The 14,885-nt window shown below is 42.5% G+C and overlaps 1 protein-coding gene across 2 annotated transcripts in view; it reads left to right on the forward strand.

The window, feature by feature from the left end:
• The window catches only part of LOC119905434 (calcium/calmodulin-dependent 3',5'-cyclic nucleotide phosphodiesterase 1C-like), a 108,457-nt gene that overhangs the window by 15,902 nt on the left and 77,670 nt on the right, over positions 1 to 14,885 (forward strand). For both annotated transcript variants that reach the window (XM_038722482.1, XM_038722473.1), the window contains exons 5-8: positions 2,146 to 2,325; positions 3,883 to 3,949; positions 4,999 to 5,115; positions 7,613 to 7,753. In XM_038722482.1, the coding sequence (XP_038578410.1) occupies positions 2,146 to 2,325; positions 3,883 to 3,949; positions 4,999 to 5,115; positions 7,613 to 7,753 (505 nt within the window). The remainder of the gene's footprint in view (positions 1 to 2,145; positions 2,326 to 3,882; positions 3,950 to 4,998; positions 5,116 to 7,612; positions 7,754 to 14,885) is intronic.

The following is a 14,885-nucleotide window of genomic DNA, read 5'->3' on the forward strand; positions in this document are numbered from 1 at the left end:
TAATGCTGTTTGAACTGGCTATGAACATGATATGTGGAAAATCTGATGAACCAGAGTGCAGAGGCCCCAAGTCCAGATCCAGGATTTAACAAACACCAATCCATACTTTCAACACAGTTCGTCATCCTGATCCTTTTGAAAGATTTTTCAGGTCAAGACAGAAACCCTTTAGTTTCCTGATAAAGTTATGAATTAACAGCTGTGGAGAGAGTGTGATAAATACACAATGCAACAGTGCTCGTTAAGATGGCGCTGCTCAGGGCAGCCGTTGTATTTTGATGCTCTCTGTTTGTTTTGTTTACGTTTGTTAACTTTGCATTCTGCTGTGATACACGGAGCCCTTTCACCAGAGAAGAGCTCATAAACATCAGGGGAACAATGCCAGGGGATTTAATTCTGACTTTTCTTGGGTCATCAGTGGAATTATTGGACATTCTGGTCAAGGCTTCACTTTCCGCTGTTCATGCGGTGCGGTGCGGTTCATGAGGAGGGGAAGGACACTACGCCAAAGAGGACACCGCACGCCCCTACCGGGAATATTTCTCTCCATCGTGCGCTCACTGTGCAATAAAATGGACGAACTTCGGCTACTGGTTGGGAAAAACAGAGATTTTTATTCATCTTCTGTTTAGTGCTTCACAGAGACGTGGCTGTCTGGATCAATACCAGACTCCACGCTGCAGCTGGCTGGCTTCCAGGTCTACAGAGCGGACCGCGGCATGGAACTCTCTGGCAAAACAAAAGGTGGAGGTGTCTGTTTTACATTAACAGTGGCCGGTGTGATGTGACAGTGATTCAGCAACACTGTTATCATGACCTGGAATATTTATTGATACATTGTAAGCCATTCTACTCCCCCCGTGAGTTTGCTAGCTACTTTCTGCTCTGTGTTTACATCGCACCGCAGGCCAACGTGCAGGAGGCACAGCGCACGCTGGCCGATCAGATACTGTGGGTAGAGCAGACATTCCCGGACTCCTTAGTTATTGTTCTTGGTGACTTTAACAAAGGAAACCTCAGCCATGAACTTCCCAAATACGGACAGTTCATAAAGTGTCCATCCAGAGAGGGGAACCCTCGAGCTCCACTGGGACACTCTGACCCCGCCATGGTTCACTTGATTCCTGCATACAGACAAAAACTAAAAATCTGTAAACCTGTGGTGAGGACATCAAAGCAGTGGACCAGTGAAGCTGTAGAGAACCTCCAGGCGTGCTTGGACTGCACTGACTGGGATGTTTTCAGGACTGCTACCAACAGTCTGGATGAGTATACAGAGGCTGTGACGTCCTACATTAGCTTCTGTAAAGACAGCTGCATTCCAACACGGACCAGGGTGAGTTATAACAATGACAAACCCTGGTTCACAGCTAAGCTCAGACAGCTGAGGTTGGATAAGGAAGAGGCGTTTAGGAGTGGTGACCAGGCCAGGTTTAAGGAGTCAAAGTACAGGTTTAGCAAGGCGGTGCGAGATGCTAAACAGCTGTACGCAGAGAGACTACAACACCAGTTCTCAAATAATGACTCTGCTTCTGTCTCGAGAGGCTTCAGACAGATCACCAGTTACAAACCTAAATCCCCCCAATCCATGAACGACTCACGCCTTGCCAACAGGTTAACCCAGTTTTACTGTTTTGAAAGACAATGGGACAGACCTGACACCATCCCCCGTCACACCACTGATCGGCTACAGTCCACCATCTCATCCCCCACTTCCTCCCCCTCTCTTACCATCCTGGAGAGGGATGTCAACAGACTGTTCAGGAGGCAGAAACCTCGCAAAGCAGCTAGACCGGATTCTGTCTCCACATCCACCCTGAAGCACTGCGCCAATCAGCTGTCTCCGGTGTTCACAGACATTTTTAACACCTCACTGGAGACATGCCATGTGCCAGCCTGCTTCAAAGTCTCCACCATCATCCCTGTCCCCAAAAAACCAAGGACCACTGGACTAAATGATTACAGACCCGTCGCACTGACATCTGTGTCGCCACCACTGTCAGTGACTCTCATGCCCCCCTCCCCAAACTCACACACACTCATACACTCTCCTGACCCCACACTTTGTTTGCTCGTACATAAACTACAGCAGAAATGGCACATTATATGAGTTATGGTTTTTTATGCATGAGTTTCTTCCTGCAGGCGGCTGCTGGATCCAGAAGATGAGCTGAGCGACATCCAGTCAGACTCTGTGCCATCAGAGGTTCGTGACTGGCTGGCTTCCACTTTTACCCGGCAGAGGGGACTGATGCACCGTAATGAAGACAAGCCACGCTTCCGTAGCATTGTCCATGCAGTGCAGGCTAGCATCTTTGTGGAGAGGTTTGGATTACTTTAGTCTGTCTTTGTTGGGTCTTGAATGATTAGGTTCACTTGGTGTAACAGTACTCTGACCCTTAGTAATGATTTAATCATGAATTAGTGTTTTCACATTAACATAGTTTCATTATATACTAATGAGTAATGACAAATAAGTATACCATTTTCAATTACAGCTGAAAGCGTAGTAAAAATATGACAGGGTTTCATTAACATCCAGTGTTTCAGGGGAAATTCAGTTTGTCATTAACAATGAAATACAACAAAAATGAACAGTATTAATCCTTCATTCTATTCAGGTTAATGGCTGGTTGCAATCAACAAAACTGCATTTTCATCACAATCCTGTAAGAGGAATGGTTGCTCACTCTGTCCCCTCAGGCTCTCAATGTGACTGCTTATTTGGTATTTCATTATAGCTCATCACAGGTGTAGCAGGTGTTGTGATCAGCGTTTCCTTCTGTATTCATAAAAAATACATTCTATGTTGGCAGCTACCCAAATCAACAGATGTTATAAGAGGCTGGCACAGCGACCAATCAGAAAACACATCCCATAACAAAACACACTTACAGCGTACCTAATTTTATTTCTGTGGTGTCTGACGAGCATTGTTTCATGCAGATTTCTTAAAAAATGTCCTTTAAACCAAACTCCACAGCTCTTCTGTCTCTCCTTTGCCACAGTGCAAGTAGTTTTTAATTTGCTTTGACTTTGTAAACAACCTCTCTGCTGTGGAAGAAGCAACAGAAGGGCAGTGCAAACTTTTTCCAGTGCAAACCACTTACGCTTTGACCCTTTGGTAACCACCCATACAACCTGACTTCCGCCCTATGACGAAGAGTCAAAATTCACATGGACACTAGACGTCACTCTTCAGTTAAAAATAAAAATAGGTCGTATCAGTTAGTTCAGGCAGCTGATTATGTCAGTATTCTTGGGACAACAGTCTTCCATTGCTACGTAATTTTTAAGTAAGGAGCATTTTATTCCACATTAACAGACTGGAGTCCTAGAACATGTCTATTTTATGTGTATGTTCAGAAAGATTTCCTATTTTGTTTGAGGGCGAAATGTAAGAGATGGTGTGTAGTCAAGGTCAAATATAGAAATGAAGGTGGTCATGGTGCAGAAGTATACAAAACAGATATAAAAAACTGATATAAATACAAATATACAATAACACCTACACACACACACACACACACACACACACACACACACACACACACACACACACACACACACACACACACACACACACGCAGACACACATATCTTCTCTTTTTAAGTCATGGTGACACAAGCTAGACTCTCTGCCAACTGTGTAAGTTATTGTTAATGTAGAAATGGGAGAGAGGAGATGGTGGCCTGAACTTTCTTCATGGAACTTTTTTTGAAAGTTGGTAAATTTACGTTCCTATTCCAACATTTAAGAGAGAGAAAATTATTGATTTAAAGAAAACAGAACAGAAAGAAGTTGTTGTTCTCACCACCATGTCAGCATAGCATTCAGGATGTGTTGGCTTGTTCTGACATTGTGTTATATCTCTGTGACAGGATGTACAGACGGACCTCCAACATGGCTGGCCTCAGTTATCCTCCAAATGTCATCACTGTGCTCAAGGTATTATTGTGTAGCTGTTTATTTTTGTATGGTGAAAATTTGTAATAGATTCAAATACAAATAGCACTGAGCAATAATTTTATCTCGTATGAATCTTTTAATTCAAACCCATTTCAATAATTGATTGATTCATCCATCAATTATGGATAACTGCCGGAAGGTCACGCTAAATCACAATAACTGCATTTCACTAGACCATGGGACGTATGTGTGCAAGTTTATTTAGAGCAATACCTCAGTGGATCGTCGTATCTTGATCTTCCTCCCTGTAGGGGTGCTTGAACTGGTGAGAAAGAACAAAGCAGCAATGACGCATGCCGGGTGGCAAGGTTGACATCTCTAGTTTGAATTCACCAGAGTGAGCTCCATGGTAGGTGTGGGCAATGGAAGCCTGAGATGGGCTGACACTTAGGTTAGGATGCACTCTGGGTATTACAGATGGATGCAGTAAGAGCAGAGGTTGAACAGGGAGAGGTCCAAACTGGGGAATGGGAGAGTTAAGGTCAAAGACCTATTATTATTACTATTAATAGCAGTAGGGTGTGCTATGGCACCGAGATGCTAAAGGGCATGGACGGGTGATGGGGGAGTTAGGATGGGAGGTCAATAGGAACTGGAATGAGAAACAAAAGTGGCTTGCCACAGGTGGGGGAATCTGAATGTCCACTGAAAGTTATCACTTCTCTCAACCTATTATTTTAACTACTGAGTCATTAGAGTTGTTGCAATTATAAACCCCTGAAAAAAGATTGAGTGTGTAGTATATTCTATTTATTTATATAATTATTATTTTGTTTATGTCTTTGAAGAAGCTACTATATGGAGGCATACACATATCAATAGGGTAACAATCATCTGCACAGCAGAATAAAAAAAAAACCAGTTCTTCTTTATTTCTGCATGTATTTTGACTGAAATGTCAGGCATTTTTGGGTTTTCTTATGTCTTATCTAAGATATACCTTTAACAAAATAGCAATGAACAGATGGACAGGTGGGTATGTTTATAATCATGTGCTAATGAAACTTGTTTGTATGTGTCTCTTCTAGCATGTGGACATGTGGTCCTTCGATGTGTTTGCACTGAATGATGCTAGTGGAGACCACGCTCTCAAATTTGTCTTCTATGAGCTGCTCACCAGATATGACTTGATCAATCGTTTCAAGGTATGCCAATAAACTTCCATTGTTATTACCAGTCACATCAGATATGTGATTGTGTGTCATCATGTCTGCATCATTCCATTTTCAAAGACTCTTTACTGGGGTCACATGTGCCATGTGGCAAACTATGTGGTAGGGCAGAGATGCTCACAAGTCTTTCAGCTAGAGTCCAAGTCAAGTCTCAAGTCTCTTGTGGTTATAATGAATGTTGTATCACCTGCTGCGTTCAAAGCAGGCTGCTTATAAAACTGCTTCACTATAAGGAATTCTCTAACTGTAACCTGTTTTTCACTTACAGAGCACAACCATGTAGCCTAAGATACAAAGCCTCAATAACTAATCACAGCTTATAAACTACTGTAAGTCAACACAACCCCCAGACTCTCAAACCAGTGTAACGTTATAGCCTAACTAAATAAAACTGTAACGTTACACAATAAACCTGTAGCCTGTTTGCTGCCATTAAATTGTTAATGCTGATGGCAGCCAGCGGGACGTAAAGGATTACATTAATCGACCACCACAAGTTTGGCGGCAAACAAACGCTCATTCATCTTATCCATCATATTACAGTCAAAGTTAAGTAGGTCGTAGAAGCAAGCTAACGTTAGATAATGACTTCAGAATTGACTTGAGACTCATCCTCAAAAGACTTGAGACCTCGTGGACCCTAGCGGACCCTCGCATACTTGCGGACGCGGAAAGCATAATCTTTGGTTTATTCCACTCCCTGCGTTACCTATACCCTACCTATGTAACACGTACTACGGATCTGCTGCGCGCGACCACACGTGAGAGAGGACAACAAACACCGGCAGCTGATAATTAACGCTGATGGCAGCCAGCGGGACGTAAAGGATTACATTAATCGACCACCACAAGTTTGGCGGCAAACAAACGCTCATTCATCTTATCCATCATATTACAGTCAAAGTTAAGTAGGTCGTAGAAGCAAGCTAACGTTAGATGGCCAATGCTGAGCTAAACATGTTTACTAACCTCAGGCTACTAACCTATTTTGCGTTCAGCGCTTCTTTGTTTGGGTCTTGTTGTATGAAGCTTTAAAGCCAAAGTTTATGATGAATGGCACAGCAGCTGCCGGTGTTTGTTGTCCTCTCTCACGTGTGGTCGCGCGCAGCAGATCCGTAGTACGTGTTACATAGGTAGGGTATAGGTAACGCAGGGAGTGGAATAAACCAAAGATTATGCTTTCCGCGTCCGCAAGTATGCGAGGGTCCGCTAGGGTCCACGAGGTCTCAAGTCTTTTGAGGATGAGTCTCAAGTCAATTCTGAAGTCACTGTGGGTGTGACTTAAGTGCGACTCGAGTCCGAGTCTCAAACTCGAGTCCCCATCTCTGGGATGTCCTAAAGTGTCCACTCAGGCAAATCATGTCAAGTACTCTGTGAATGGATGTTTTCTGGTGTGCAGCACCAATGAATACCAGTAACACCAGACACTTTATATATAGTGATACTGTTTGTCAGGAACACACATATTTTTTATATATATTATATAGAGTATATGTAGCATCCTCAATCATTTTCATCATCCTTCTTACATTCTTAAAAACATCATGTTCATCACTTGGTAGCATAGCTCATACTCTCAAGCAAAAACCATCACTATATGCTATTTGCAGGCCAGAGGCTTCGAATGCAGGCTCTTGCGCTTAAGCACACTTTCTTGTCATACTTGGCATTATGTCTCTAAGTGTTAAAAGTAAAGATCATCTTTAATCATTGTAAATGTCTTTCTCAAATAACAGTACATAAAGCATATCCAGAACATTCACTCATCATCACTTTCAATATACTTCCTGTCAGAATAAAGAGAAAGAGTAAAATACATTTCTACTGTCAGTCCTGAAGCATACTCTCACAAAAAATCATGATTACACAACATTATTATAATGGTGATTGAACAATGCATTTTAGCTGCACAGCAACATAAGTTTATAAAGGATACTGAATTAAATAAATTTGTTGTTTACTATTTCATATTACTTGATATACAACAGCATGCAACTATCGGCAGGCACAACTCAACACATTGTGGGTAACGTAGGCGCCAGGGTTTGACCAGGAAGAAGAATGTGTGGTATAAAGTGGAGATGATATTTGTCTACCTGTTTACGAGCTTATAGAGAAAAGTCTAGATGGAAATTCAAGTTTTAATTCCTATCTTTGACCTACAAAACTATGAAAATATTCTCCAAGTGGGAACTCTCTGATGTAACCATGGTTAACTTCAGCAATACTGTAGTACATTTACCTGACGCTTTTATCCAAAGCGACTTACAATTTCTGTATATGTCAGAGGTCACACGCCTCTGGAGCAACGAGGGGTTAAGTGTCTTGCTCAGGGACAAAACGGTGGATGGGTCACAGTGGGGGATTGAACCCAGGTCTCTCACACCAAAGGTATATGTCTTATCCATTACACCATCACCACCCCTAATATTTGTCATTGCGCTTCATTGCTGTGTTGCCTGTATTTCAGGTCCCTATTTCTGCTCTCATTTCATTTGTGGACACGTTAGAGGTGGGCTACAGAAAGCACAAGAACCCCTACCACAGCCTGATCCATGCTGCTGACGTCACACAGACCATCCATTACCTGCTCCTCAAGACTGGCATGGTGGTAAGTTTTGTTATGGGTTAAACCCATGAAATAAAGCACATTTGCTCAGTGAATCCTACTAGTGTTATTATGATTAAAGGGGATTTTAACACCTAAGTGTACCAAGAGTGCTTTAAGTCACTCAGCACATCAACATTCGGCCAGTTTAAATGAACTATGTCATAGTGAGAAGTTCTTGTTAAAGGAGCTCCACTAATCTTACCTATAAAGGTAAACTGTGTAGTTGTCATGGTAAGTCCTGTTGGACCGTAACTTTAAATTACCCTTTTTAAACTATGTGTAGTCCTTGGTCCTGCGTGTTCTTTCATGAAGCAATAGGAGAAGATGTTTTTGGTCCAAGTTAATCAGTTTTATTACAAGTAAATGAATAAAGCTTACAGTGCTCTGGGTCGATCTTCCTTTCCCTGACAAACAACAAGCTGTATCAGTTCATGAAGTCTGACTGGCTATCTCTCCCTGACCCAGTGTTTTAGTATACATCGTCATGTCATAAAACAATAAAACAAAAGTGTAGGTCAGTCCATGATTGGCCCAAGTCCTCTGACCCCAATGTTTGTCCTCTGACTCCACGAATCACCATGCTGTTGCTGGGCAGATTACGAGCGTAGATCCTGAAATGAGATATCTTGGAGAAGAGATGTTTGTACCACATTCCAAACTACCCCTCACAATGGGTGAGGGGTAGTGTGTCCTTATCTGATCATGCAGTGACCCCCTGTTTCTGCACCTCTCCAAAAAACACACACATCAGGTCTAGTTTAATAAATGATAAACCAACATACAGTATAAACTTCTACCTATAAAATACATCAGAGATCAATATAAGAAAACACAATAATTTTGGTTACCCTGAGTAATACAAAAATCATGCTATCATAATCCCTCAGTCCTACTCACCCTGCAAAAACAGTTGAACATCGACTGTAGCTCTGTAGGCCGGCACAGCGCCAGGATTTTAATTTTGGATGGGCCAAAGTAATGTTGGCTGGGCCTTTTACTTACAGAAGTTAAAACTGTTCCAGCTGTTAGCCTCGCTAAAGGAGAAATGACTGACATGCTGTTGAAGATAGCTGGTGCATCTGGTTGATCATCTTTTCTAAAACATTTTCAATGTTAGCTTTTATTTACCCACAGTTTGTGGCACATCGAGCCAAAATTAAACATAATATCCATCATGTTTATTTTGTGCTGTGGATTGTGTAGACCAATGCATCCTTTCATTTAGAACAGTGAAATCTTAATTCTATTTAAGGAAGCACATCTTGTTTGTAGGAGAGGCTGGATTTTTATTTGTTTAAATTGACTGTAGAGAGAGAGAGAGAAAGAGAGATCGACTGCTGGATGAGCTAGGTTCACTTTTAACAAGAGAGAGAGTGGCACAATATGCTACCGGCACTCCCAGAAGATTTTCCTAGGGGTGGCCAGATGGGGCAGCACACTAAACCAAAAGCCATAACTGAATTTCAGGAATTCAATTATGCAGTATATAGACTCGTACATACATACTACATAAAAATACGAGTTAAGGAATCAGACTGAATTACTTTGGTTTCTTATTTCACAGTTAAAATTGTGTAATGTCCATAGACTAAAACCAGTTCAGTTAACATTCCATTGGAGTTGGCCTTTTGAGATGCAAAAACCAGAGACATCGCCTGGGGTTTGGTAAGGATCTGCAGAGACTCAATCAGACATACATCGCTTAAGAACTGTGTATTCAAAGAGCCTTAGTGAACCCCTCTCGCCATAAAGGTGTCACTGGAGACACTTAGCAGGACAGCAAAGGGGGGTTGTCCAACCCCGCTCCCTCCACAGGTCACCTCCGGACATCAAAAGTACCACCTGTTCTGATTCCTTTTCCCACAGAATGGCTGAGCCATAAAACACCACTCCCTTCTCTCTTTAGCCGATTTGCAAATGTGATAAGCCAGGAATGCGAAAGGGGGAACACAACCTCTGCCTTAAAACAACAAAGGTTTCATTATAAACTGTGTTTTGTTCTGTTTAAATAATAATCCTTGCTAAGTTAGTAGTGGCGTTTGCCTCTTAGGTTAATAGTTATGTTACCAAGTTGTTGTTGAAAAGAATCTAAATAAGTTTTTGCAGTGTTTTAATTTTCAGCAAGGATCCCTGACATTGCCTCATTTTATGTTGTAACCAATTCTTTGTTCCCACTAACACTTTCTGACACTTCCTTTAGAAAGGATATGATAAAGAAATGTCATCCTATACTCGTTTAATTTTCCAGCTCGAATTTAATGTTAAATAACTAAATTCCCCAGCTCCTGAGCAAAAGATTGTTAAAAGGAATAATCAAAGCTATCTTCATGTAACCAGAGCTCCCCCAAGTGGACAAAATAAGTATTACATGCCATCGTTCTGAAATGCCGTTTAATGTATAAATGTCACTCTGTATTTACCTGTTCATAATCTGATGCCATTCGTGTATCTCTCATCAACTTGGCTGGGAGAAACGACAAGGAATAAGACCAAACCAAGGCATTCTGTGATCAGTGATGTCCAATAGTTGTAAACTCTTAAAACTCATAGCTTGCGTTCATTAGCTCAAATTCTCCCCAAAATAGAACTCCACATTCTCATTGTATAGCCATTGTTTATTTCTTTGATGAATATTTAGCCACATTTATATTCACCCTTAGTTAGTTAATAAATTTCACTGTAAACACAGGAATTTTGTGTGTGTATTGCTTAACTCCAAGTCCCTGTCACGAGAATTTACCCCTTCGTGATGAGACTGACTGATTGATTTAGGATAATTGAGCGATTATTAACTAACTGATCACTAGTGGATAATTGTATAATTATTAAAACGCTACTCAGAGGTCCGGAGACTCTGGGTGAATTAAATCTCCGGTGGTGCCCCGCGAAACGAGAGCTGTATGAATTAATATTCTCTGAATATTAAAATTCATAATTTGTATTAATCCTCATAAGTAGACATGCTACACCATAAAATCCTGTTTAATGTGTTATCTGTATGTGTTAGGCAATTAATTGTTCTTTAAATAGGCTTGTTGACCTTTTCTTTAAAAAAGACAAATACAGCTTTTATTTGTAGGAGTGCATTGACGGGGAGGAACAAAACAAAAGTCTACTTAAGATTACAGACATCATGAAGCATAAATATTTTTCTTTTAATTTTTCTAACAATTCAAATTGAAATATACGATATGTGTCTGTATAAAGTTGTGTAATTATTTATTTACCATACTATTTCACAAGTTTGGTGTTATTCTTGTTACAAACAAATAGGATAGTTATTCTTGAAATATTCCACTTTTTAACCACCAATTTGACCAGTGTCATATTTATATATAAAAATGGTGGCGCACCAAACATTTCAAAACATAGATACCAGTAAAACAACAATACTCTCTCTTGCAACAAACAGCATGGCTCCACAAAATACTTAACATGAGAGAGAAAGAGAGAGAGACAGGGGAGTGCATTGACACAAGTGTCAGTACCACTGTCATAAACCTAAATTAAAAATTCAATATTTAAGCCAACACAACCAAGCTTAGAACAAATGAGCCTACAGGGCCATAAGCAAACAGCAGTGAGCTAAACACCACTGAAGTCAACAACGACCCGCACAGACAAGGTTTTAGGGATCCAGACCCTTTCTATAGCCGCTTTCCACAGAGATCCCGCAATCAAAACTGAAAGAATGTCTGCCAATATATATCCCATTCCCATTCCGTACCTTTCATACAGTGCAGCGAGCCAGAAAATTGGCCTAATAATCCCGAATAATAAGGCAGTGTGAAAGTGGCTATATGACAACAACCGTAATCCGTAGCCTAGTCTCAACCGATCCAGCACAACAATTTGCCCATGCAGGGACCAGCAGCAGATTCAGGATGATAAAAGATGCTTTCACTCACCACACCTGAGGCCTCACGTGAGGAGAAAGGCGGAATGATGTTTTTCCTCTGGCCAAACTTCTGGATGACTCTGAAGTTTTTCTAACAATCCGACGGCTCGTTGTGGCCCCCGTATTGTTTGTTGTGCTGCTCAATCGAGCGCCTGTTGGGCAGCGTTGTTTACCCTTCCAAGTAACGTTGAGCCCAGTTTCACAGCATTGTCCGGATGATTCCCGCTGTTCTCATGTTTTGCAATCCTTTCAGAAAGATGAAGATGAAAACAGGCACAGGACGGTCTCCCTCGAAGCATAACGTTAACAGCCGGTGACACACTGCGCTTTCAGGGGCTCCATTGTTCCTAAGACGTTAGCTTGCTGTTAGTGATGGTACTAACCTGTTGCTATCTGCAGACTATTAGCTCTCACACACAGTACAATACACAAAACTGTGTTGCAGTGTGACAGACTTATTATAAACTAGCCATGCTACTAACTGTCTCTGTACATTTATTAAATTACACTTCCTTTCTTCTGCAGCTTGTCGCTACCTCCACAGAAAACACACACATTCGGCACTACACCGGTGTACTCTGATCTGCTCTGTCTGTTAGTCCCGCCCCTAAACCAGTCACAATTTTAGAAACGTGATTGCTATCTACATGGACGAATCGGAGGCCTCTCCTAAAATAAACATCATAGTCTGTCACACCTGAGGGTCAGCGGTTACCCTCTTAAAGTGACAGAGCCTAATATGAGAACACTTGTATGTTGCTATTCACTTTTTAACTCAAACCAAGGGGTTACATAATATATACAGCATATAGCATTTTATGCATATGCTCCTTGCCAGGTGGGGCCACTAGGGTGGCCACCCATTTTCTTAGGGTGGCTGTGGCCCCCCCTGCCCCCCCAACTGATAGCGCCACTGGCTACCAATCCATAAGCTTCAACAGAAACCGTCTCTGCTTTCAGTAAAGAGGCAATTTCATCTTTTTGTAATCACCTTTATTGGTTACACAATAATATACAGTATTAATGATCAATGATGATAACACATGCAAAATTCCTCCATATGACTGGTCCATGCTAGACTCAAATTGGGTAACTTCCCTGTTCCCAAATCCCCCACAGATGGCAGGACCATGGCAGGACCATTGATCTCTGCCTCTCCCGTCCTGCCTTCGTTGTTTTCTGGAGGGGTTTGAGAAAATAGCTCATATGATGTAATAGTGATGTCATCAGAGTTATCTTAGCTTAAAAAGGGAGACTTTACATTAACGAAAGCCTGCATGACAAACCTAGATATGAAATGAGGCTCTAATTAAAACAATCAACTGCTTTAGGAAACCCTAGCAGAAACAGATAAAGTATGCTAGGATGACCAAGACGCGAGGAAATGCCAGCAGATTGTGCTTCATCCAGCCAGAGGGAACGATCACTGACACTTCCGCACTGTGCCCGGTCGCTCTGCTATCTCCCTTCCCTGGCCCTGTACGCCCCATTCCCTCTCCTATTACACCGGCGCCCTGTGAACAGTTGGTGATCGTTCCCTCTGGCTGGATGAATTTTACGCATGATCCATGCACTGCAGCTGGGGGCTCTCCACAGCGCCACGCAACTTTCACTACAGCTGTGTCTTCTTCTGGCAACAATAACAGCAGTCATCTCTGCGCAACACTTGGCGGTTTGCACCTTCCTTTCAAACGTATTAAATATAGATGCTGTTGCACTCACATGAAATTGCGTTTAGGCTTGCTAGATCACATTGCGTATTTCATGTTACCCTTCCATTACTTTGCACAATAAAATAGAAACACCCCAAATTACATATTCATTAAGGCAAAAGTACTAAATGAACAACGGGTACTATCTTGCACTTTTGAAAGACGTCATTCTGTGTGCACACCATTCGTATATCAGCTTACGTGTTAATTCGCTGGTGATATCATGTTTGCACACGTTTTTACTCATGCAGACCTTTAGTAAAACTGGCCTATAGTGCACCAAACAAAAAAACATAAGTCTCATAATACAACAATATGCACATCCATTATTTCAATTGCTAACACTTTCAGCATACTCAATTAGGATTTTACATAGTAAAATTAGCATCGTAGCTAGTGGACATTTCGGTCGCTAATCGTCTTAGCAGAAGTCAATGGAGGTAAACATGGCAAATTAGCATTTTATCAAGTGGACAATTGGCCTGTACTACGAAGGGAGTTCAACCTACTCAGAGTTAACTCTGGGTTATTAAGCAAATTCATGGTACATCCTGCCCTGGCGGTTATGTAGGCTGCTGCAGCCTTGTTGTCGGTGCGGACCAGCAAGTGCTCGTTCTGCAGCAGAGGGGTGAAGTGTCAGACGACTTGACCATGGCGGACCAGGCTGTTCATCCACCTGTCTATAGAACAGGAAAAGAGCCACTTAGAGTATGACTCTGAAAGTGGTCAGACCTGCTGATGAGGTACCCTGGTGGCCATGACGTGAGGCCACTCTGCTGCCCCTGTCGCTGTCGCGGGTGGGGGACACCCATCCGCAACCCATAGGGGGCCGCCCCTAAGGGGACGGGACAAAACCCTGCCGCTCCCCCAGTGAGGGGAGGTTGGCGACATGGAAAAAGAACTGCTTGTGACATCGGAACCAGGCTGCATGAAGGCTGTCCAGTCAGCTGCAGCCGGTCCGTACAGTGCGGGTGAAATGTGTGTAACGGCGGCCGCTGGCTCAGCTGAGGCAGCAGCAGGCCAGAACATGCTCACATTTGTCTCATCAGAGAAAGTGCAGCCAGAATATGAACAGTGAACACACAATTACCCCCAAAATGTCACTGGCGCCTCCTGGAACGCAGGCAGGAGGCCAGGGGACAGCGTAGGGAGCTGCGTCTGCAATAGGACAACACCACACACAGGGTTGAATGTGTTTGTACACTGTCCACACAAAGCGTAATGTCCGCTTTCGTGGCCTCTTATGATACAGCCTGCCATCTGTAAACAAGGGGGTACCCCTGGACACACAGAAGGACCGTGTTAGTGAAGAGTGTTCTGTCCACACGAAGCGTCTGCGTGTGGCTCATACAATTTCTGTGAGGAGGGGTGTGTGAGGGGACCTCTGACCGTGAACAGAGAGTGTACTGCTTGTTGCTTTGAGCTCGACCTGCTGGTTAGCCACCTGGCACACAGTGTGGAAAATGTGTGCTTGGTGTGGCTGATTCGGCTGAGGCAGGCACAGACAGCGTCTTTTCAACAA

The sequence above is a fragment of the Micropterus salmoides genome, unplaced genomic scaffold (assembly GCF_014851395.1).
Source record: "Micropterus salmoides isolate LMB-PRFRI ecotype aquatic unplaced genomic scaffold, ASM1485139v1 Ms_hic_scaffold_1, whole genome shotgun sequence".
Lineage (NCBI taxonomy): Eukaryota > Metazoa > Chordata > Actinopteri > Centrarchiformes > Centrarchidae > Micropterus > Micropterus salmoides.